General features: G+C 40.1%; 1 protein-coding gene across 1 annotated transcript in view; it reads left to right on the top strand.

The window, feature by feature from the left end:
• Positions 1 to 23,335, top strand: part of VEGFD (vascular endothelial growth factor D) — a 30,353-nt gene extending 7,018 nt beyond the window's left edge. Inside the window, exons 2-7 of the mRNA XM_032680590.1 lie at positions 10,325 to 10,535; positions 14,535 to 14,725; positions 17,090 to 17,238; positions 18,497 to 18,594; positions 20,996 to 21,191; positions 22,667 to 23,335. Coding sequence (XP_032536481.1) covers positions 10,325 to 10,535; positions 14,535 to 14,725; positions 17,090 to 17,238; positions 18,497 to 18,594; positions 20,996 to 21,191; positions 22,667 to 22,793 — 972 coding nt within the window. The 3' untranslated portion in view covers positions 22,794 to 23,335. The remainder of the gene's footprint in view (positions 1 to 10,324; positions 10,536 to 14,534; positions 14,726 to 17,089; positions 17,239 to 18,496; positions 18,595 to 20,995; positions 21,192 to 22,666) is intronic.
• Positions 23,336 to 23,918: the final 583 nt, after the last annotated feature.

The following is a 23,918-nucleotide window of genomic DNA, read 5'->3' on the forward strand; positions in this document are numbered from 1 at the left end:
TTTGAAACCCAGCTGTCCAATTGGCTAGTCACACTTCCAAAACTTTTACTGAAGTGTCTTGGGGCAAATCCAGAAACCCGTGAAAGAACTAACTGAAGGACCCTTCAACACATTAAAAAATATTTTCAAGTATTAAAAGAATACATAGTCATCTGATTTCATCCAGGTCTCTGTTACTGAGCCATTCCAAACTCACTGTCCAAACCACAGTGACTTCCAAAGAATGGACAAATATCAAAAGAAAGTGACTACAGCCTGGATGTGCTTTTTGTAAACACATATAATATGCTATTTTTGACATGTGTGCCCTGTCACAGTGTTAGACCAGCACTTAACCTCGTGTATAGTGAAGTGAGTGCTACATAATGTTTCTAGCTGTACTCTGTATTCAGCATGACAGCTGCCTCAACTCATTGCTGCAATGCAAGACCATACAAACCAGGAAACAAGTAGAGGCTCAGAAAATGTACTGTAAGACTCCCAAGGCTGTCAGTAGCATTTAGGATGTATCAGCAAGTTGCCACACTGGATGTTTATGACAAATCACCTGTGTTTTTTCACTTATCAAGTGAATATGATTGGCGTGATCACTTTAGGAGGGACCTAGAGGTAAACTCTCAATGCAGATGATTAGGCTGGAAGAGGAAGAAACTCCATACCTTAGCACACCTACTCTTTTCTTCCATCTACCAGTCCAGCTTTTCGATTAATGCCAACAAAGTCATGCACACTGAATGTTGTTACCTTCAAAATCACATTCAGCTGCTGTGAGGATGTTTCCCATGAGAGCCAAAAGACCTGGCTGTGGGGAGAAGGATTTGTTTAATGAGATTTGTAGTTGATACTCAGAATGTTTTCTGGCTGGAAAAAAACCTCCTCATTTTGGTGTAAAGATACAGCTGGCTAAAAGTATATAGTTGTAAGAAGTATTTTGATAAAATATTATAAGTTTCTGATTGCTTTGGACATGAAAAATTATCTGAATTCTTTTGAGATTTATGCTTTCACAAAATCATGTACAATTTTTCAGTTATTTGTTTTAAATATTTTGATTTATTCAAGACAGAATACAGCAACCAAAATGTCTCATCTCTGAGGATTTTGATAATGTAAGCATACTACTAAAGTACAAGAACTCTGATTTGTTTGCTGTAGCACCACAAAAGATCTATTCTAGTTCAAAAGGCCATTCAAAATATAAAACAGCTGTTCTCTTGAAGCCGTGAGGTAGTTAATGTGATTTATTTATGAACACATATCATCTTCAGCTAAAGTAGAAGCTTTTTTATCACACCTCGACCATGAACTTTAGGAAATGAGTAATTAAGTCTCCAGACTTCAGTGGAAGTAGAACTGGAGCACAGCAAGACAGACTCTCAAGAAGGGGAGTCTGGAAGAAACTTTTTACTACATTGAACATTAGAGATGGGGCAGTGCAGAGCTTGCTTCTCCAGTTTTAGGTCTCAGTCAGATGATGTACTGACAAGGTTTTAGCAAAAGCAGCCCTCAACCATCACATCTGTATCAATGAGAAATGTGACAACCCCAGGTCAATGTCTCCCTGTCAGCCGCCTGTCACCTCATACAACACCTGATCAAACTATTAGTTTTATCATTTTATGTCCTTACCAAACCCACAAGTAACATATCTGTCAGTCTCCCTGTAAACTGTAGTGATCAAATGAATATTTAGTCTGGACAAGGCAGTGCACTGAGAGAGCTGAAACTTTTTTAGAAGAGATTTGAGTATTCGTTTACAACAGTCAAGGTTTGAAGGTGGAATGAAGTGTTTCATGCTCCTGAAATTTCATCCATGCTTCTGATAATGATGACAAAGACTGTAATAGCCACTTAAAAATCTCATGACAAGCCCATCTGTTTCAGAGAACAATATTAGTAGGAAGTCAAAATATCTAATTGTTTTTTCTCTCTGTAGTCATGTTCAATATAATTAAAAATAGCTTATTTGTGCACTAATATTACACAATGATGCTTCCAGGGGGGATGCAGCCAGGGATGAGACTTCATATATCAGAAATTCATAGCTGACAGAGAATCAAAATTATGATTTTACTGGAGCTGTTGAAAAGTAAATGCTCTTTCTCTCCTCAGAAGTGAAATACAATGGTGATGGTAAAGTTACTGGAAGCTAATATGTGTCAGACGTGGCAGAGTTAGATGCCTCATGCTAGATGTTTATGGGGTGATGCAGTTGCTTGTTGATAAGGCAGTAAGTGACTCCTCCAAGCCTCATGTTTTCAAGCTGCAGAAGATTTTCTCACTATTTTATTATCCATTATGCAACACCCCAAGGATATAAGATGCTGTATTAGAGACAAAATTTTTTATGATAAAATTTGGCAATAGTTGAGCTCCTGCTATCCCCAACTGTGGTCCATCACTCTGAGCAATATTTTCTGTGTTTTCTTGGGACTCCCTTTTGGGTAAATACCTTCCTCTGTTTTCTCTTATCTTTAGTTTGGTTGTAGGCACCAGTTTAGGTATTATCTCTTTATTTTGTGTTTGTACCTGACTCCATACTCATAGGAGACACCATAATGCTAAAATACTACTAATAATGATAAAAAAACCTCAAAGGAGTTCCTCTTACTGGAGACTCCATGTAAGCTTGCCATTCTCACCAGGAAAATGTAGAATCTTTGTGTTGGCCTCACAATGGCAGGAGCTGCTTTATTTTCCTGCCAAGAGAGAACAAAACTTTTCCACGGGAACTCCCTTTCAGTTTCCTGGCCACATCAGCTCACAGTCTGTGTGCTGTGATCCACAGCATGGCTGGGCAACCACCCCGTAGCTTTGAGACCGGGAATGGAGTGCATTCCCCTGCCCAGCAGCTGCCAAGCGCTGGCCTTCAGCCAGTTCCAGGTCCTTCAAACCCTGGTGCAGTTGCACTTCCTGGATGGTTATATTTGTGTACCTCATAAATTGCTTGTGCTTTGGATAAGGAGAGGGGATTTCATCTCATTTGACTGCTCTCAGCTGAGTGGGATTCAGGTTCCCTTGCTACAGCTAAGCTGGCGATCTGCTGATTCATCTTTCAGCATCAATGGAGAGGAAGAGGCAGTTTGGAGACACAGTTTATTCAACAGGCTTTAGAGGGAGATGAATGTTCCCCCAATGGATCTATTTTTCTCCATTAACTGTAAGAGGAATTTTAGATAACTAGTTCATATTCAGTCAGGTGAATAGAATCATAGAATCAGATTATTTTTTATTTTTGATAATTGTGGGATGTTAGGGAGCTATGGGCACTCTATCTCTGGCAGATGAGCCTGCAATTATAATCAGCTCATACACTGTTGTAAAAACACCTTGGGGAATGTATCATGGAAGAAAAGAAGGTTATTCTCAGGTGTAGCATACACAGAAGCAAAGTTCCTTGGTATTTTCATGTGGCAATGAATCATCTACCTAGTATTTAAACTGGTTTGAGTCTAGTTCTGAGATTAGCCTTCAGGCAGCTCTGGCACAAGGGGAATTCAGCTTTGGGTTGCATCAAGTCTGTCTTCCACATGATTTCTCTTGAACTGAATGCAGTTGCTACTGCTTCATAAAGCACACAACACTAGCATGAAGGTTCAAAATGTCCTCACATGCTGCCAGTACTCTTTGTGTTCAAGTGTCCTCACTTTGAGGTGAAACTTCCACCCCTCCAGATTAGTTAATTTTGAAAGATTTAGTCTGACCTTAGTTTAAGTCTCTGGCCAAGTTTGTGATACAATGGCACTAATAAAATCATCACTCTGTGTTATGCAGCTACAATCTGCTTTTACTGGCAAGATAAAACTGTTACCTTCTTTTTATTGCTAACCGCTGAGAGGATGGATCATAAAACAGTGCAAGGTTATTGAGAGGTTCCTTAATCATTTGTCCTGGCCCGGGACACAGTGAGAATGTTGAAAATTTCCACCAGTATTTATGCAGCACTTGCCACGATAGTATCTGTGACCCTAACTCAGAAAAACATTCCTTATCAGAAGAGCTCTTACACATGTTTAGCTTTAAGTAGAGGTTTATGTCCTACTGTGGAGAAAGACTGTGAGGCTGGGGCTTCAGGAAGGTAGTCGTCTGTGTAAAGCTTTCAGGATGTGTTCTGGGTCTGTGAATGTGCTTGAGTACAGAGTGAAATGCAAGCAGGACTTTCCTCAGATTGAGCAAAATACCGAGTTCAATCAAGCTTTATTTTTGCCTTCTCATGCACACAAAGTATTATTCACCATGCATCTGTTTTCTTAAATAAAAATACTGATAGCTTCTGATGGCCTTGAAAACAGAATCATAGAATCATAGAATTGTTAAAGTCGGAAGGACCTCTAGGATCATCAAGTCCAACCATCAACCCAGCCACCACCATGTTCACCACTAAACCATATACCCAGGTGCCATATCCACATGCCTCTTGAACACTTCCAGGGATGCTCATTCCACCACTTACTTGGGCAGCCTCTTCCAATGCCTTATGAACCTTTCAGTGAAGAAATGTGTCCTAATATCCAGTCTAAAACCTCTCTGGCAGAACTTGAGGCCACTTCCTCTTGTCCTGTTGCTTGTTACTTGGGAGAAGAGACCAACCCTCACCTTGCTGCAGCTTCACATGTATTTGTGCTATAGATCCTGAAATAAATTTAGGACCTTAGCAGGCCATTTTTTTTACTATTATATTCCATATTTTTTGCTATTTTTCAAAATACCTCCAGGAGATCCTGAAACACATCGTTAATGCAAAGATCATTTGTGTCAGGCTGAAAAGAGCAGCACATGCAAAAAAAAAAAGGGTTCTGAAAAGGTGGGTTCTGCTGGCTGTCTTGTACATCAGTTTGAGAAGCGTATTTTTTTCCTAGCCAAGAAACCTAGGAGCTTGTCAAGGATGGAGAAAAGGTGCCAACTGCTGAGCTGCAGGTCCCGATAGGAGATGGTCAACACTAATACTCAAGAAGGAGCCCAGTTTGAACAATACGGGCTATGTGTGGGATTGTGCAACTGTATGACGTGATGCATAAGCCAAATATTTGAATAGCATAAATCAACGGGGTAATGAACTCAGTGCCTGATTTAAGTCAGTGTCCAAGGTGGGAAAGGCCACTGAATGTATCACCACTTTTTCTCTTGTTGCTCTCCAATGCTAACTACTTCTAGCGCTTTTCTGGCATCCAGGATTGCTAGGAAGAAGAGAGATAGCCCCTTATGGTTTCTTTTGGAAGGACAAAAGTTGTAATTTTCCAAAAATCACAATGCTAACCCACGTTATCATTTCCTGATGATGTTGCTCACAGCACAAATAAAGGAAAACAGATATTCCTCTTTGTGTTGAAGAATAATTTTAGAACATATGAGAGGTCAGTGTTTTGAAAAACATACGACATCATTTAATTATGAATATGATTTATCTCTGGGTATGGGATCCATTTTTAGGTAAGGTATTTACAAAAATGACATTAAGAGCACCAGCAAACTGAGGAGATAAGAATGAAGTACTTAAATCTACTACTTTGATATTTGTTATGAAAGAGTTCTACTCAAACATTTCTCACAGGCCATAGCCTCATGACTTTGGTGGACTACAGGGTGTACATTTACAATACCAGAAGTTTAGGAAATTTGGAGTTTTCCAGTGATATGGCTGCACAGGTAATTTGTTCATTTTGGGAGCATGAAAATGACATTGTCTTGGCCCTTTCCCAATGACTCCTTCTTTAGTTTCTTTTTCTCTCAAGACTTAATGCATATTTTAAATTTTCTGGGGCCAGAGATCATAATTTTGCTACTTACGTGTACCACACCAAATGCAGTGAAGTTCTGCTCCACATCTAGGTTGCAACCATTACAACCAACAACTCCCACAATGGTGACAGCTCACCCCAGCTGACTATTAAATCTGTGTCAATGTAAAAGAAAGTTGAATGAGGGCATGGAAGAGAAAAAAAATGGATGTTCCTCTGCACCAGGAGGCTGAGTAGCACAGTCTGAGTTAGGTTTCATTAGACTCTCACCTAGCAGAATATGGGGAAAGAAGTAAAAATAAACAACATGAAAGCACAGTGGGAGCCAAAAAGTACAAGATGATGAGAGCAGAGTGGAGAATGGGAGGGGAACCTGGAAGGAAGGACTGTAGTTAGCAGAGAAAGACTAAAAAAGGGAGGTAGGGGTTATCTGAAAAGTGGGAAACAGCATGTGCAGATGGCTACAGTCAGGAGAAGTAGACAGTTGGCACTGTTCCTCTTGCTTTTTGTGAGGAGCTGGATCTTCCAGAAATGTCAGTGAAATGTCAGTTTGACATCTATCTTTTTCCCTGCTCTGTAGCTGAGTGGGGAGCTCCCCTGCTGTTCAAATGCTAATTTTAACTGCTGTCCACTTGATATCACTGTGAGAAGGGATAAAGTCCTAGATCATCACATGACAGGTAAGTCTAGGACTCTGTTGAACCTAACACCTTCCTCCAATTTCACATTTTGAAACATTTATTTACATTTCTGTCCAAAGCTGTGCTCTTCTAAGTGGGTCTTTTCAGTCAGCCAGAGTATGTCTGTGTCTAAACAGGGCTTGAGTTTAAATTGCAGCATATGAAAGAAGTCTCCACCTCTGCATGGTGCCAGCAGCTCTAAGACACTTCACTCATGGTATTATCTGAAACTGTAAGAAGTTCTGTGCTTTCCTTTGGTGCTGTCCTTTTCAGAACAGCATGACTAGAATTGGACACTCTGGAAAGATTTAATGACAACATGCTGCTGTGCTGCAGCAAGAGAGTGCCCAGCCAAAGCAGTTCAGTCTGTAGGGCTATGTCCTGCTGGTGGAGCAGGACGCACCTTCCACACTTTTCATTTTTTTAAGCTTTTAGTTTTGAATGCTTTTAAGTTGTGGACAACCACCTCTATGGTCAAAGTGTATCAGGATGAGGGATACCCTCCTGACTGCTGAACAGTCTGCTGGGTTTAGAAGAACATTTAGGATAAGAGCATTGTAGTAGTCTCAAATGAACCAAAAGGTGCTTTCCACTGTTCCTGTTTTGGCACTTAGCAAGATTGAAACAAAATGAGGTTCTTCTCTTCAGATGTTTCATACCCGAGATAGTTATGTTGAGATATGTTTGACCAAAGATCTACCATGCTGATCCATCTTCTGATCTGGCGAGTCTGGCCTTGCTGGGCAGCCACTAAAAGACTTTCAATGTGATTTTAAATGAATCAGGCTCTAAAAGTGTCTATATTTCTCTGTCTTTGCTACAGAGGGAGCTGAGAGCAACTAGCTCACAGAAAAATAGATGTCCCCACTGTAAAAACCTACAGCTACTTGAGATTCAGACCTCCCTTAAAAGCCTTCAGCAGTGCCTTCAGCTCACCGTCTTGTCCCGTGTCAGCAATGCTCAGAGGCACAGACCATACTTTATCCTAGTGCTGCTATTGTTGTGGGAAAGGGCATCAGGAAATTCTATTCTGGATAGGGAATCCTATGAAGAAGTTATAAAGTCATCTGTAAAATCTGTTCCCCCGAGGAAGAAGTCAAATATGAGAAGAAGGAATACAATTATTCTAGTGGTGTCATGGTAGGAAACAGGCTATCCCGTCAAACTGCAGAGCTTGAATAGGTGTTAGGAAACATGAAGAGGGTCGGGGCAACATATTTACCTCAGGGCTGAATAGCCCAGGCAATGTTGAGGAGAGCTGGATCTGACAGAGAAGTGATAACTTCCAGTTCTGAGGGCTCTGTGTGAGTTTTGGACAATCATGATTTAGTTTATTAGGATACATTTCTGATGACTGCAGAGGTAATTCTGTAATGAGCACTGCTCCTTTCATTTCCTTTGACCATACTCTCCAATTTCCAGTGTATGAAAACCAGTAAGAGAAGGAACAACCTGAATACATAGGTAGCTTTGTCAGTACCACTATGATGCATCAATATCAGAGGTGGGTTTTTTTAATTGTCAGAATTCAAATCCTATTGGAGATGCATTTTTTTTGTATAATAATGACCTCTACTAATCACCTTTTTATACAATAGTATTTGTGAAGGCATAAAGTTAGTTAATTTCAGTGTATTCTGTCCACACTAAGGAATTTGTATAGCTTAAAAAATATAAACTCCCCTAAAACGGTACAAATTCTTGCTTTAGACAAAACCAGATATCTTTGCTTATCATGAGGAGGCATGTCTATTTTTTCTGTACTCTTTCATCTTAGGTTTAAAACTTATTTTGTTGATATAAGAATCAGGATAAGAATCAGGTTTGGTGGTGAAAATGGTAGTGGTGCTGGCCTGACAGTTGGACTTGATGATCTTAGAGGTCTTTTCCAACCTTAACAATACTATGATTCTATGATTGGTAAAACCCCTTGATATATAAGCAAAAGAAATGGAAAAGCTGGTTGTTCCAAACTACTGGCTCTTATAAGAAGTGCAGGGATATGTCTTCTAAGTTACAGAATACTTTCATCTCATTTTACAGGTTCTCTGCAAATTCAGTCTAGTAGAACATATTTTTTACCACAAACAGAGAGAAAAAAAAGTCAATGGGTAATAGAGTTCAGTTTTGAAATCTTTGGTCCCATTACCATGCCAGTGCTGGTCCTACACTTGCATGTTTTGCAAGATCAAGGAAACAGTTTGTGAATGGGAATGAATATAAGCTGTGGTTCTTAGAAAAAATAAGTCTTGACACATTGACCTCGAGCTGAATTTCAGCTTTCCTGGATCAGCAAAATTCTGGGCATCTTGTTTGTAAAACTATCTTGAAATTCAGTTACTGTTGCTAAGTATTCACATTCCTTCTGAGCTATTAGTCCATAAGTACTGAGATGGGGTTTCCAGTTTTTACCACATATGAAATGCATGAGAAATCATTCACCTATGAAGCAGCCATCTCTATAATGAAACATGGCAGCTTGCTAGAGCACAGTATAATGTTCTGTATGGGCATAAAAGAAGAGCAAATAACTTATTCTGAGTTAACTACACAGGGAATTTTAGGTCAGTGGAAGGTAATTACCCAAAAACGAACTTGGCCCGTATGTACAGGCTAACATCTGTATCATTGCAAAATAAATGCCACAGATGTTTTAATAACAAGTAACATGCACTCCGTGCCTGGGTTTCAGATCTCATCTAAAAATCTTCCTCTTATAGGTCACGCTTTCCCCACCCCTTCCCCAGTCCTATACAGAGCACTCGCTTGCTACCAGTTCAGACTTCTGTCTGCTGTACATCTCATCGACAGCCTCCTGTACTGCAGCTCTGCTTTTAAGAGCTGGCATTTTATTATGACAGCTGGCACTGCGACCCTTTATTTTCATGTCAAAAAATGCAGCTCACTGTATGACCAGGGAGTACAGCTGAGAGAGCACCAGTTCAGTGCAACAGACATTTACAAAGATAACCTTTTACTTGGGTTGGAGGCAATGTTTTCAGCAGATCTGGTGAGTCAGTGGAAATAAATTCTCAATGCCTTGATAAAGGCACAAACACAGATGTCAGAAAGCAGCAGCCAAAAGAAACCAGTATTGTTACGGGGTGCTGTGCTATATTAAGTGTTAAACAGGTGTTTTTAAAGTGAATATCAACTTTAAACTGATGAGGTAGGTCTTTGTAAGAAGTCTTCTCCAATAAGAGAAGATAGTGGTCATGGACATCATACAGGTGGAAAATGCAATGACCGTGCTAATGCTGCTGCACAGCCACAGCCCTGAGGCTGGACATGAGGCCGTGTTGGCTGACTTGGGCATGACCCAAACAGCAGTCAGAATGGAAGAAGGCAGATGCATCCTGCACTTTGCAGCATGTTGAATGCTATGTTTGCCTGCCATGTGGATGGGCCCTTGTACTTAGTGCAGCTTCCAGAGGTATCACCAGACCTGCAGTGGTGTCTCATGGCTGGAACCAGACTTCTGGCACCTTGAGGTGGCTTTTTGCAAAGGCACATGGATTGGGCTCACCAGCTGAACTCATTCAAGTTGCCTGTAGGGGTGACCTGGGATTCACGCTGGCATGACTGGCCAGCTCAGGCACAGCAGTGATGTGATCACTGTCTGCCAGGTTACCTGTGGACCCAGGACACAGTAAGGTCTGCATTTGTCAAATAGCTCTGAGGGCTGTGATGAAGTGGGTATCTCCCCTTCCCAATTTATACGGGCACAAATCCTGCAGATCAGTCTGGTGCTGCACACTGTCAAAGCCCTGGACATCTCTATGTGCTGCTGTTTTCCCAGGTACTCTCAGATGTCCTCAGTAATGTGCTGTCATTTGGTACAAGTGCTCCATGCACTGGGGACAGGCTGTAAAGTTCCAGCTTTCTGACTTCGCCCTTTCCTTCCAGAGGACATCTCTGTCAGCATTGGAGCGATCAGAACAGCAGATTAGGAGAGCATCCAGCCTGGAAGAGCTGCTTCACATTACTCACTCTGAGGACTGGAAGCTGTGGAAATGCAGGCTAAAACTCAAGAGTCTGGCCAATTTAGACTCACGCTCTGCATCACATCGCTCGACCAGATTTGCTGCTGCTTTCTATGACATCGACACACTAAAAGGTAGGTGCAGGTTTGTGGATGAGTCTGATCGCAGCTTCAAGTCCCCTGATTCTTGTGCAGCAAAGTGTTAAATACAAGGGGCTTCCTAGAACACACCCATACTGGAAACAACAGGGCATTAATGGAAAATGACTGTGTAAGAAAAAATGTCAGACAACAGTCTGAGTACACCTCCCTGTACCATGTAGGGATTTGTCAGTCCACAAAAGGAGAAGTCAGTGTGCAAAGACTGAGTCAGAATGATTGGCAAAGGGGCCAGCCAGCAGCATTGTGCTATATCTCAGAATTTGCTTGCAAGCAGAAATGAATGAACTTTACTGCAGGCATAGAAATCCCTTTTTTATTAGGTGTGCTCTGATACAAGGCACTGCATCAGCAGCAGCGTCTGGGTGGGAATTGAGAGAAAGAAGGTATTGTCCTAACCTCAATCTATTTGAGGAAATTCCTCCAGAGAAAAGCAGATCTTGAAGCAACCAAACAGCAACTGAAAGTCAAGAATCACAATCTACTCCCTCATCTGGAGCAAAAATGAATTTTATTCCTTGTAGCTGAAAGACTCAAAAGACATTACATGTTCATGGATATAAAATAAAGGATCAGTTACTATATTTTGGTCTAGCAAATGGATTTTCTACAGCAAAGTTACACTGTAGCCTAATGAAGGACAGACAGCTAATCTTTTTTGTTGTCTTTACCCTGAAGTGATATGATCATATCACTTTCCTTGTGGGAAATCAGATATTGCTGATCCTGTTCCAATACCACTTTTACAACAACTTCAGCCACATTCACACCCCATTATTCAGCTAAATTATGTCTGAGCGAAGGCCTTAAACTGCTTCTCTGAGCCACAGCACAGAAATGCATATACAAGTGCCAGTCTGAAGAGGGCTTTCACATCACAGGCATGTTTTAAAACTTCTCATAGAAATTTTGTACAGAAAACAAGTTAAATCAAATACACACCTTTGGAACAATTAAGATGGCTTTAATTAATGATGAACATTTTGTTTATATACCTTTATAATTCTAGTCAGCAACATTAAAAATCCATAGAGTTATTTGAAGTGGTACCCAGTGTCAAATGCTGTAATTCTCTATTAAATTATAGAATTCTCTGTAACTCTCACCATTGATCATTTAGTGAGCACCAGCATTTCTGCAAAATTAAAATATTCCTTTTGTCAAAACAGCATGACAAAAGAGAATGTTATCAGGTGTTATTGAGGCAGGACATACTGAAATGGGCATTTTTCACTGGCAGAATAATATAATTTAGTATTTATAATGTAAATATGTATGTAATTATTTATAATGTAAATAATGTTGAGGTAATAAAGTCAGAATGCCATTTAGTGTGCTGTGACTAATGTGAGATTGTCACAGAGCTGGAGCATCTCTCCTATGAAGACAAAGAGACTTGGGGCTGCTAAGCCTGGAGAAGGCTAAGTGGAGACATAATTGTAGCCTTCCAGTACATAAAGAGGACTACAAGGGAGATAGAGAGGAACTTTTTCCAAGGACGTGTAGTGACAGGACAAGGGGGAATGGCTTTAAGCTGAAAGAGAATAGGTTTAGATTAGATATTAGGAAGAAATTCTTTACTGTGAAGGTGGTGAGGCACTGGAACAGGTTGCCCAGAGAAGTTGTGGGTGCTCCATCCCTAGTAGTGCCCAAGGCCAGGCTGGATGGAGCTCGAAGCAACCTGGTCTAGTGGGAGGTATCCCTGCCCATGGCAGTAGGGTTGGAGCTAGAGGATCTTTAAGGTCCCTTCCAACCCAAACTATTCTGTGGTTCTATGACTATAGTCATACAGATACAATTTTCTACTTGAAATAGCTATTAGGTTGCTTCCTATTTTTCCTTTGAAAGCCTAACTCTAGACACAGAGATGTCAGCTTTCTCATTTAAAGGCAAGTCACTGAAATTCGAGTTAAAAAAAGCCTATTGGGTCATTGTCTCCATTCTTCCATCCAAAGTGAAATTATCCCAGGGCAGAAACTACATTTGTTCTAATATCTTAGTACATTCAAGGTACTAAAGCTCCTTTTAAAAAAACCCAAGCCTACGAACATGTATTTCTTTCCCACACCCTTTCCAGTCATTAAATAGTGACCTTTATGCCAAGGCCATCTGTTTTGTTTTAAGAGTTTTGATGAGAAGGCTGGGTCGAGACTCATCATTGTTTCACTAGACCATCTTCCACAGCACCCTAAACTCCAGCAGGGCAAATTCAGGACTTTATTCCTCCTTTCTAGAGCTTTAACGACGAATTCACTGAAAGTTTGCATTACTTTGTCTAACCACAGCCTCCTCTGAGCAGCTCAGCTCACTAAGAACTGCAGCACTTTCAAGCTGGAGTCCTTATCAGAGCCAAATTTCTCAGCAACTGCCCTGTGCTTGCTCACAGGAAAGATCAGGGTGACCATGATGCTTCTGAACAAGACACCCAATTCCTATAACAGCCCTTCTGTTGAAGAAGTGGTTAATAAAGTGAGGATGTGTTCTGTTGGAAAGGTCATCACTGCTTACACTCATTGAAGTGATATCTGAAGTGATTACATGCACATACCATAATGACTTTGGCAAACACTTTATTTTCTATTTTAAGGCTAGGATTAGATTGCTATTTTGATAGACTGACATTACTCTAGAAAATTCTATTAATTTCAATGATTCTTCTCTTAATTTATGTTGTAAAATCAGAATTCAGACCCCAGGCTCTTATTTCCTGTACTCTTTTCATGACTAGGAAAGGGAGTGAATCAACCCCAGGGGAAGGACTGTAGGAATAAACAAAATGATTTAAATATACACAGACAGTTGAAGAAAAAGTTAAAAAAAAAAAAGAAAAGAAAAGGAAAGGCAGGTAGGAAAGGGAAAAAAATAAATGCTCATCTGAAGGTAAGGTATAATATGTAGGTTAAAATTATTTCAGGTTTTTTGTCCCCAGAACTTCCCTGTAAACTTAGGCACTCCTTTCACAATATTAGGAAGGTGGAATACAATGGAAGAGAGAGCATTTTTTTTAATAGTGTAGAAGTTGTCTTTGATCTTTCATAAGCTTGATGGGACAAGGGCAGACAGGAAAAATGTTTTTCATAATTTTAAGAACTTAAAGCATAAGCATTGATGACTCTTGAGTAATTTCATAACTTGAATCAGGTAAGCAAAAGCCAAAAAAAGCAGGGACATTTCTTGACAAGACTCAGGACTGTATTATGTAAATGTCACTGTTTTCTCTGTCTGGTTTAATCAGTTAATGCATTATTTCTTCTTACAGTCAGAATGTGACAGATCAGTCAACTCTAGTCCACTAGTCTACAACAATTCAGTATTTGAAAGATGTCACAGTGTTTTGAATAGACAGATCATGCTTGAATTCATATTCCTGTTATTCAGACTTGAACCCCCTGATGGTACTGAGGTGTGAGATTGTTTGTCTTGGCTTTCCTTAGACATTTTGGAAACACTGCTCACTGGCTGACATCCAGCAGGAGTATTAATACTCTCTGACCAGAATCTGCTGATCATTAAGGTGCTTTTGCACTCGGGCCCCGGCTCTACTGAGAATCTGTGGTGGGGTACATGCAGAGTGAGGATAAAATGACAAAAAGGAAGGTGACCCTGAAGCGAAGGGGAACAGGGTAGGGAGCAGATTTTTTAAGATGATGTGGAGCTGGGGGACTCTCAGCTAGGGGAAATCGATGCAGCTGTACCTAACCAGCCAGAATTAATAGAGATTTTGTTCATCTGCATTGAAATCTAAAGGTGGATAAATGCAACAACCTCTCTGCCAGTAAGCTGCTGTAAGTTACTGGGATAATTTTGAACTCAGACTCTCTCTGATCCTTAGATCGATCCAAGTAAGTGCAAACTGATCCAAGTAAGTGCAAAAGGCCTGCCAGCACTTCATTTGTATTTAAATAATGCTTCTGCTTCACTAATCAAGAGGTTTAACTTTGACATAATTACTCATAAAAATGGTGTTTTCTCCAGTCATAGATGAAGAATGGCAAAAGACTCAATGTGTGCCAAGGGAAACCTGTGTGGAAGTTGCCAAAGAGCTGGGTACAACAACCAACAAATTTTTCAAGCCCCCTTGTGTGAATGTGTTCAGATGTGGAGGCTGCTGCAATGAGGAGAGTCTGAGCTGCATGAATACAAGTACAACTTACGTGTCGAAAACGGTAAATGAGACTGTTCATCTGTTTTCTTTTTACCCTGGCTCTCCAAAAAAGGAGGGGAAGAAGGATGTTTGGTTTCTGAGATCCTGTTATGAAAGATCTGTCTGCACTATCATAACAAACAGAAGAATTAATTTTTTATTCATGCAGAGTGAATGTAGCATGTGTAATAGCATTTTACATTCATGTTGCATTATTAGACATGAATTATATATGTGTAGAAATGGAAAATCAGGCCTTGAGAAAGTGACCGCAGGCTCACTGTTAAGAAGTTTAATCCTTCTTTAATGTATTGTTAGTTGGACTGGGGAGACCTTGAAAGTATTGGCTTGTGGGAATCCTCTGTATCAAAGGTTTAAGAGAGACCCCAAAAAATTTTGTTGTGTGGGGCCACTGCATTTCAACATTACTGTGCCAAGAAGGCTGGCTAATAATTTTGGATGTGCAATTTTGTGATCCAGAAAAGGACACGTTTTCATCAAGAGAGACCAGATGCTCTTAATTAGAATGCCTCAGGATCTGAATGTCCCAAATAACAAGTCACTTAGGAAAAGAAAGGCTTGAACGAATCATCAATTACTAATTAGTTACAACATGCAATAACCCAGTTTTAATGGCCAATGCCAAAAAAGTGAGCACAGAGTAGCCAGAAAGCTTCTTTCTGTAGATTCCCACTAGAGGCTATGTACAGAGATATCTTGCTCCCGTGGGTGGCTGAGCAGAGCTCCAAGTTTAGTGCTCTCAGTCTCCTCTATGGATGAAACCATCTGTGTTGATCAGCAGTCTGATCTAGTGGGTGGCATCCCTGCTCATGGAGGCCGGGGCGGGGGTGGGAGGAACTACATGATCTCTAAGGTCTCTTCCAACCCAAGCCTTTCTATGATTCTATGATTTATACCCACAGAAGAAGCACAGGAAACTTCATCTTGTGCATTCCTACTTGACTTGGCATAATAAATGAAGTTCTACTTACGAAAAAAGGCTTTTCTTTAAATCAGAACAAAGATCAAGGGCAGTTGTTTTAAAAAGAAAATTGAAGCCTTCATGGGGAACAGATCCAATTCACTTCTGTATTTATTTCGTGTCTGTTGGACTGTAATTCCACTGTGTCTGGTTGTGCTGGAATATAGCTGGAGTAAAATAAATCAGGGCCTGTCCTTCTTGCGTCAATGCTCATTAATTGCTTTCATTCCACACCAGAAGGAGAAAGCTCTTATGAGCTGTTGGCCACACACAAAAGACATCCGATCAGCTCAGAGAGCTGGGTCAGGCTAAAAAGTATTTATTTATTTATGTGTTTTTTGAGTAGCAGTTCAAAAAACTGTTGTTGAAAAACTGCAGTTTTGCAGAGTGTAACATTCCTTTAGCATCCTTCAAAATAAGCATTCCTTCAAAAGCCCCCAACTAAGTTCCACTTTTGGATACACCACCATCAGTCCAGATTTACTCACCTAATGGATTTATTCCCATATTCCCATTGTAGTAAGAGCATTTTTTCTTTCCTTGGTGTATAATGTCCACTGAAGGATATTAATGCCACCTGAAGTTAGATACTAAAAATCCTAAGTTTAAATGTCTAAGCACTCCAGCATAGGAATACCCAGTCCCTGTACGTGGATGCAGCATTAAGCCAAAACATGCTGGCACACCAAGATGTACCCAGTGTTTTAGTTTCCATGAGAAGGAAGCTGGTCTGGGAGGCAGAGAGGGTGTGGATCACTTCAACAGCTCCTAGACGTAGCTGCCCAAAGAATCAGAGCCTCCACAGGGCTACTCAAACATTACCCTTAACAGTTTGGATGCACTGAAGACAGGCTGCTTTGTTTCTTAAGCTCCTGCTATAGTCAACAGAGAGATGTTTCTGGGATGATTCCCTGCAGAAATCCAGCTGAAGCAGAATGAACTTTTCTCTATTTACACGTGTTTTTTCCCTCTCTCAGTAGTCTGTAGAGGTTCAGTTAGGCCCCTAAAGATGCATACTGTGATTATACCTAAGGACAGTTTAATAGCTGTCTTCATAAGTGGTCGAGATTCAGTTGATGATATAACAAAGTTCCCAACACCTACCTCTTTTCCATTTGTCCCTAGCATCCAGAAGAGGTTTTTGAGTTTGTTTGCAAACAATTTTGAGTGGTCTTGGATGTTTAATAGCTGTTAATACAGTACTAGGACCACCGTTTTGGCAAGTTCCTACTTTGGTGGGCATTGGTTACTCTTCAAAACTCTCATTTATACTTATGGTAACTATCTCTAGAAAAGAGCAAGGGTGGCAAAAATGATGTCAAAAAATAAGACATTTTTATTTAAAACTCAAAATATTAACTGCATAATGGAAACTGAAAAATAAATATTATTTCACCCACCTAGCTCTTTGAGATCTCGGTTCCCTTGACAAGTGTTCCTGAGCCTGTGCCCATCAAAATTGCCAATCACACAGGCTGTAAATGTACATCAAATACCCAGCACCACCAGTATACCATCATACGAAGATCTGTCCAGTACCCAGAAGAAGATGGGTAAGTTCCCTCATTTGCAAACTTCTACACATATTCAAATTATTTTGTTATAATGGTCCATTCTCTTTCTGTTATCCCAGTGGTTTTTCTGAATAACTTGATTATCACTTGGGGTTAGAAAGTTTTACTAAATCTGGTGAATTATAAGTGAATGGACACCAGAATCCAAAAAACTGCAGGCTAGTTCAGCAGCATCTGGAGTCACTAAGACATTTAGGTGCTTGAGCAGGGACTCAAAGTGCACATATTAGCACTATGCTCCACTGGAGCTATTTGGGTATGTGTGCAGACTTTTTCAACTTGACACAGCAACTCTATTCATGCATTATTTAGCCAGGGCACACTGAATTATGAGCTCAAGCTAAAGCCCTCTGCCATACCTTATGGCACGCCAGGTCAGAATCAATGTGAATCATGGCTTTTCACTTTTTGGTCCAGTCCTGGTTTGCATCTGTCAGGCTCATGGGCTGGAGAAAAGTGACCTCACATCTAACTCCAAAATAACTTCATACTTGTGCTCCTGGTGAGAATAGGCTACATCAATTTAACAAAGACTCTAGAAACACAAATAGCCTGAATGACTCATTGGAAGACAGCTCGGATGTCTCTGTCAAGCCCTGTGTATGGGCTTGTCCCATAATTGCCCTTCAGTTGGACATCTGGGCTGGGCAGAGGTGCCATTTCAGCAAAGCCACTCCAGCCTTCTCTCCTGTTGGCCACTCTAAATTCTCTTCCTAGACAAATACAGAAATACCTCAGCTTTCCTTCACTTTATGAGTTGCTGTCCCAGAGAAAATGGCCTCAAAGTCAAACTGGCCTTCTCTGATGTTGAAATAGTCCATTAAGCATCGTCAAATTCAAAATGGAGCTGCACCTTCTGGCAGAATGGCAAAATTGAATATACAGTTACATGGCACAAATACTACAAGACAAAGACTACCCTGGGTGGGATAATGCTGTTTTATGGAAAAGTGGAGCTGCACAATTGTAGCCATTTCTTAAGGCTGTAATTTGAAATACGTGCTTTACTTGCTTCTTGTAGTTGCTGGGAGCCAGACAGCTCAACCCTATCAGCAGAACCACCCAGTCCCAAGTTTTTCTCTTTGCAGCAGCAATGCACACAGATGCCAAGCCTTCATGTAGTACAAGTGGCAGACCCAGCAAAGTAGCAGGTTCTTTTTGCCAAATGACTACACCGATGCACCTAATCATTTTTGGTTTTGTTTTAATTTTTATCTCAATTTTGTTTTTCTCCTAGATGCCCCTTTACCAACAAATTTTGCCATAGTGGATGGATCTGGGATAGTGACAAATGTGAATGTGTTATAGACACACAGCACTCCAACAGACGTGAAGGTAAAGACAAAACGACAAACATACACTTTTGCATATTATCTCCAAGCGGCTTGTGTCTCATTTTGGGTTTTTTCTCACTTTGTTTTCCATAGAGAGACACAGTTTTTATTCCACATCCCCAAATATACTTGGATTACAGTGTGGAAACTCATCTGAAAATAAACACTCATGTGTTTACCCCCATATCATGCTTTCTGCTTGGATGTTTTGCTCTCTCTATATTAGCAACCTGACTAAGACATAGGAAAGTATTTAAAAGAGTTTGTGAAGTAGGCACCCTGAATACATTTTTATTTTACATTTTTATTTATTGGCCTTAAATTGTAAGATGGGCATTAGTGAAAACTTTTTAATTGTAGAAAAAAAATGCCCTGGAATATATTGCATGGAGCAGGTGCTGAATATTTATTGTGGGAAACTCTTAAGAAGGGACTTAATAAGGAGTAAGATAGGTAAAATCAGCTGTGCCTGTTAGCTATAGTCAGTGCCAAAAATTATATGAACTTTCAAAGTATTTGAGTATTTTTATGATAATATTAAGTTATTTAGGAGGCTTTGAAACCGATATGTCCTATGTACTCAAGAGTACGTGTGTATACACCTCCAGGTCTGGGGAAGGAAATAGAACAGGGTAAAATTTGTAGAAGGGAAACTGCTGCCCTTCATCCTCTGCTTCTCCTGTAAATTTTTAATCTGTCAAAGAAATTTGCAGGAAACATTCTGGGGTGGTAACTGTGTAAGTCTAAAGATACTGACTAGCAATAAATATTAAGAGAAGCTACATTTTCTCCAAGTCCTGTTTAAGGATTTTAGAAACTGTTTTTCTCAGGAAATTGTACTGGTCAAAATAACACAGTCATAGCACTAGAACAGACAAACACAGAAGGAAACCCTGCCTTTGTGGTTTAACCTACACACATCAAGCAAAAGAATCCAAGGCTTTGGATAAGAATAAGGCAAGTTGGCGAGCAACTTCTAGACTTGCAAACTAAAATAAAACTAAATAACCTCATAAACTGGTCTGCTGATTAAGAAATCCTAATGTTAATAAGCAAGAAATCCGTTGCATAGTGGTTTCTGTTGGATTTTTTCTTACTCTGGACCAGATTCTCTGACCATCAGGTTAGGTAGTTAAAATCAAGTCAGACTTTTCACTCAAGAAAGGATTAGTACTCTGTATTTCAGATTAAGTCCAAATGACTGTGAATAGTAAGAGTTCTCTTAACTTAGCCTTTTGTAAGGTCAGCTTGGAGCATTAAAATTTGTGGCTCATTGAATTATAGCTTTCATTGAACTAGACTCAATACTTCCTCAGAAAAAATATGATTCTCTGAAGTACATTGTGTTTGGCAAGTGTCTGGGACAAAATAACTTAAAATCTGTCTTTGAGGTTGAAACAAAGTGAGATCGAAATATTCTGCACCACTTCAAACAGGCTGAGCTTTATCACCCCAAGGAAAGAGTTTGTCTTCCAAGAATTTTAGGCAGATTCTTTCCTGCCTTCCAGTAGGCCTTGGGTTTTATTCTGTCTGGATATTGGTTTTCCAGCATTAAGTAAACAATAATGAAGGTTTCTTTCAAGTAGTGTGCCACTGAGATCAGGTGGCAGAGGTCACAGATGCAGGTTACATTCCACAGGTTACATCCAAAAGCTAATTGTAAAACTACAGGAAATTACCTTCCCAGTGACATGTTATATGCCATGACCTTTAACCGGGGATGTGCTGCTTGCATTTTAATAAAGCTTTCACAAAATGTGTTTCCTTTTTGCTAGGATTAGCTTCATATTGTACTCCAGATGTGTATTTTGAGGGAAGATAGATGAGGTATTTGACAGTGTGTTCCCTTGGCTGGGGTTTTGTTTCTGAAACAAAGTATTTCCTTTTATTTTTATCTGACAAGTGTGCACGTGCTCCTTGCTGAAGGGCTAGGCCAGCTTACATCTTACTAGACATAGCATTACTCCTTAAAAATTTCTGCAGTGTATGTGTAGTGGTGTGTCTTAGGGGGTCTGGTAGTTTGCATGGATGTGTCTTTTTGTCATGGGTATAGACTAAATCCTTTTAGAGATTTTCTTTTTGAAACTTGCTGTCAGTAAAGATTTATACATTCCAAAGCATAACACTAGGCTCTTGTAATGTACATCCTCAAAAATTGTTGTGTTGGGTTCAACTCATGAGAAATAGCAGTATTAGAGCAGTATAGAGCAGTAAAATAATCATCCCAATTCTCTCAAGTCCTTTTCTGCACTGTACGTTATAACAGAAATTCTGAAGTCTAGAATCTATCAGAGAGTACATGTGTGAGTCCCAGTGATTAGAGAACAGAGAGAGTTAGTCTCTTCAAACTCAGGATTTAGTCACGTAAAGCTTACTGCTAAAAGATGTATGTGCTATTGCAGGACTCCCTTCTCTTGCTGAGCTGGCTATGTGTGGACAACATATGGAATTTGATGAAGAAAATTGTGAATGCATCTGTAGACATAAGTGTCCCACAGATTTCTTTCAAAGTAAAGAGAACTGCAGCTGCTATTTGTGTAGGGAGAGCCAGGAGAGCTGTGCTCTAAAACACAAGATATTTCATGCTGAAACCTGCAGGTAAGTGATCCTTGTCATTCAGTGTCTACACTGCAAGATCTGAGTTAGCTTGCCTAGATGTTAGAAGTGCAAGTGCTGAATTGGTAAGGAGGTCCAACTGGGATAAAATACCTTGCTGAAGTTAGGGAGATAATAATAATGGCAATTATATTTATAATACTTACCTCAGGAATCTAAGATTTATTTAATTGTGTTTTAAAGAAATCTGGACAAGGCTGATATTTAACTATCAATACTTATTACTTTTCTTTCCCCTAATCTTAAAGGAATGATGATTAAAACTACACACCTGAAATTAGTTTTTGCAGTGAGATACTGAGTCTTGCATTTGTAGGTAGGCAACTACAAATGCAAGACTCTCTGTGACAGCTGAATGCAATCTCATGGATGTTTAGGGACACAGGCTCCCTAAGTTGGCACACAGAGCACACAGGACATTCCTTATTCCTCAGACCAAGTGATTTGCTAGACCTAAAGCAATTTTGTACACATACAAATCCACTCAATCAGCTCTGACTCCACTGAGAAGCAGTAAAATTTTTCTGGGGCTACTATACTTCATGCATTTCCCTAATTTTTTTGTATAATTAGTTTTGAGGTTTCCATGCCAAGACTCAGATAAAAAATACACTCTTAAAATACCTGTTTCCATGCATTAGTTTATTTTTAACATTTCTCAGAAAGCCTTGGTCCCATGTAGAGACCCACAAGCCTGCAGTATCTCAGTCTCAAAGTTTATGTAAGGAAAGTCCACATCCAGTGTCCCCGGGTACCTTGGCAGAGCTGCAGCTCCCTGAGTGGTCACCCATAGGGTCAACTCTCAGAGACCTCATAGGTTCATTCATGGAGAAGACTCTGGGGAAGAAGCAACCTTTGCATCTTCAGGTTCAGCTTTGAAAATAAGGACAAACAATATAGTTGACGAGTACAAAAATAGCCAAAACAATCAGCAGAGCTGAAAGTGAGCATGAAAGACTTGGTCGTTTATGTGCTTCAGATGGGTGGAAGGGGAGCAATGTAATCATTTGTTTACATGAATTTGGCTTCTAGAAATTACTATAATCTGGACACAGGACTTTAATGCCAGACATCTATGCCCAGTATTCCTGGAGGAGCAAAGCTGAAGCATCAGGTGGAGATAAGGTACTTTGCAGAGTTTGATGGCAGCACTGTCCAGTGCTGACACTTGGGACTTGACTGCTCTCAAGAAATGAAAGCATCACCTCAAGAAATGAAAGTATCACTTAGGTCATAACTGTGGACAAATAGACAACTACAAGACACGTTGCCGTAGACAATAATTGTCAACCAGGAAATTCTTGTCTTCCTGCGTTGTAGGATGTCAACACTTTCCCAAATGGTGTCTAGGGAGCATTGCAGTGTTCAGTGATGAAAAAGCTGAGGAATGTGACAGTGAAGAATTATCATATTACAATGCTTGTCTCTTTTTGCTTTCTTTCCCCTTTATCAAACAGCTGTGAAGACAGATGTCCACCCCAACCCAGAACATGCCCAACCGCCAAGCCAGTGTGTTCCAAGCATTGTCGTTGTCCGAAGGAGAAGAGAGGTTCTCATGGGTCCCAAAGCAGAGAAACTCCTTGACTGAGCTTCCCCTATTCTTCAAGAATTCACTGCTTTGCAAAGTAGCTGTCACTGACTTTCAAACCATAGTAAACATGAACATCTTCCACATTAATAGCAGAAGAATTAATCTAGTCTGCATTTATTTATTAGAGTAATCACTAACTGCAAGTGAATCCTCTGGGACATTGGCAATTGTTCTCTAAGAGGTAACAGCCAGTGAATTGCTGGCTGCATGGAAGAAAGATTGGAAAGTGCCAGTTCGATGTTACATTATGGAAGATGAAGCTGGTATATTGAAAATAGAGACACGGTCTCCAGCCAGTCTTTCAGAAATTGAGACTTGATAATGTTAGCCTCTGAATCCTTAGCCAATGCAGCTCCTGGATAAAACTTTCTTCAAAAATTCAGTGTACAGATTTGGCTTCTAATAGGTTCAGCACTGAGTTATTTGATCTACTGTCCAGCTTCGATTATCATTTTGTGTCTATTGTACAACTACTGTCAGATGTGCCATATTTAAGTGTATATAAGAAAATAAATACATCAGTTATTCGAATGGATTTGATTTTTCTCTGTTATTTTAAAACTCTGCCCAACAAAAAGAAAATAAGCAAAACCCCAAAGACATCTCAAGTACAGCCTTATTACGTTTGTTCCACCGGGACTGGCTTCTGCCCAAATCCAGGTCGAAACAAGGTCACTTGATCCAATAGTTTCACTAAAAAAAAAAATCCTTTTCCCACGTCTGCCTGACAGCCATGTATGATTTATTTATTTGTTCCTGGTGTAGTGTGTTAATCTCCCTAAGGGGATAAGAGCCACACTAGTGCTAACTCTTCAGTGAATTTTGGAAAAGCACAGTTCACGAAAAGATGGTTTTCCTTCTAGCTTACGGTGCTATGAAAATATCTCCTTTGCACTGAAATTCCTCACACCAGTGTGAGGCCTGAGTAACAATGCTTTAACCAGGGCAGCATTATTTTCTGAGCCACTGAAGTCTGGTGTGAGCCTGTCCAGAGAAAATATTATGAGCAATAATCCTGTACTGGAGGCAGTAATTTTGACGACTGAATCATTTTCTCCCTTTCCTCTACACTGCACTGTGAAAAAAGGGAATAGAGTAAATGAAACAACCTACAGGGA

This window comes from Chiroxiphia lanceolata, chromosome 2, assembly GCF_009829145.1.
Source record: "Chiroxiphia lanceolata isolate bChiLan1 chromosome 2, bChiLan1.pri, whole genome shotgun sequence".
Taxonomy (NCBI): Eukaryota; Metazoa; Chordata; class Aves; order Passeriformes; family Pipridae; genus Chiroxiphia; species Chiroxiphia lanceolata.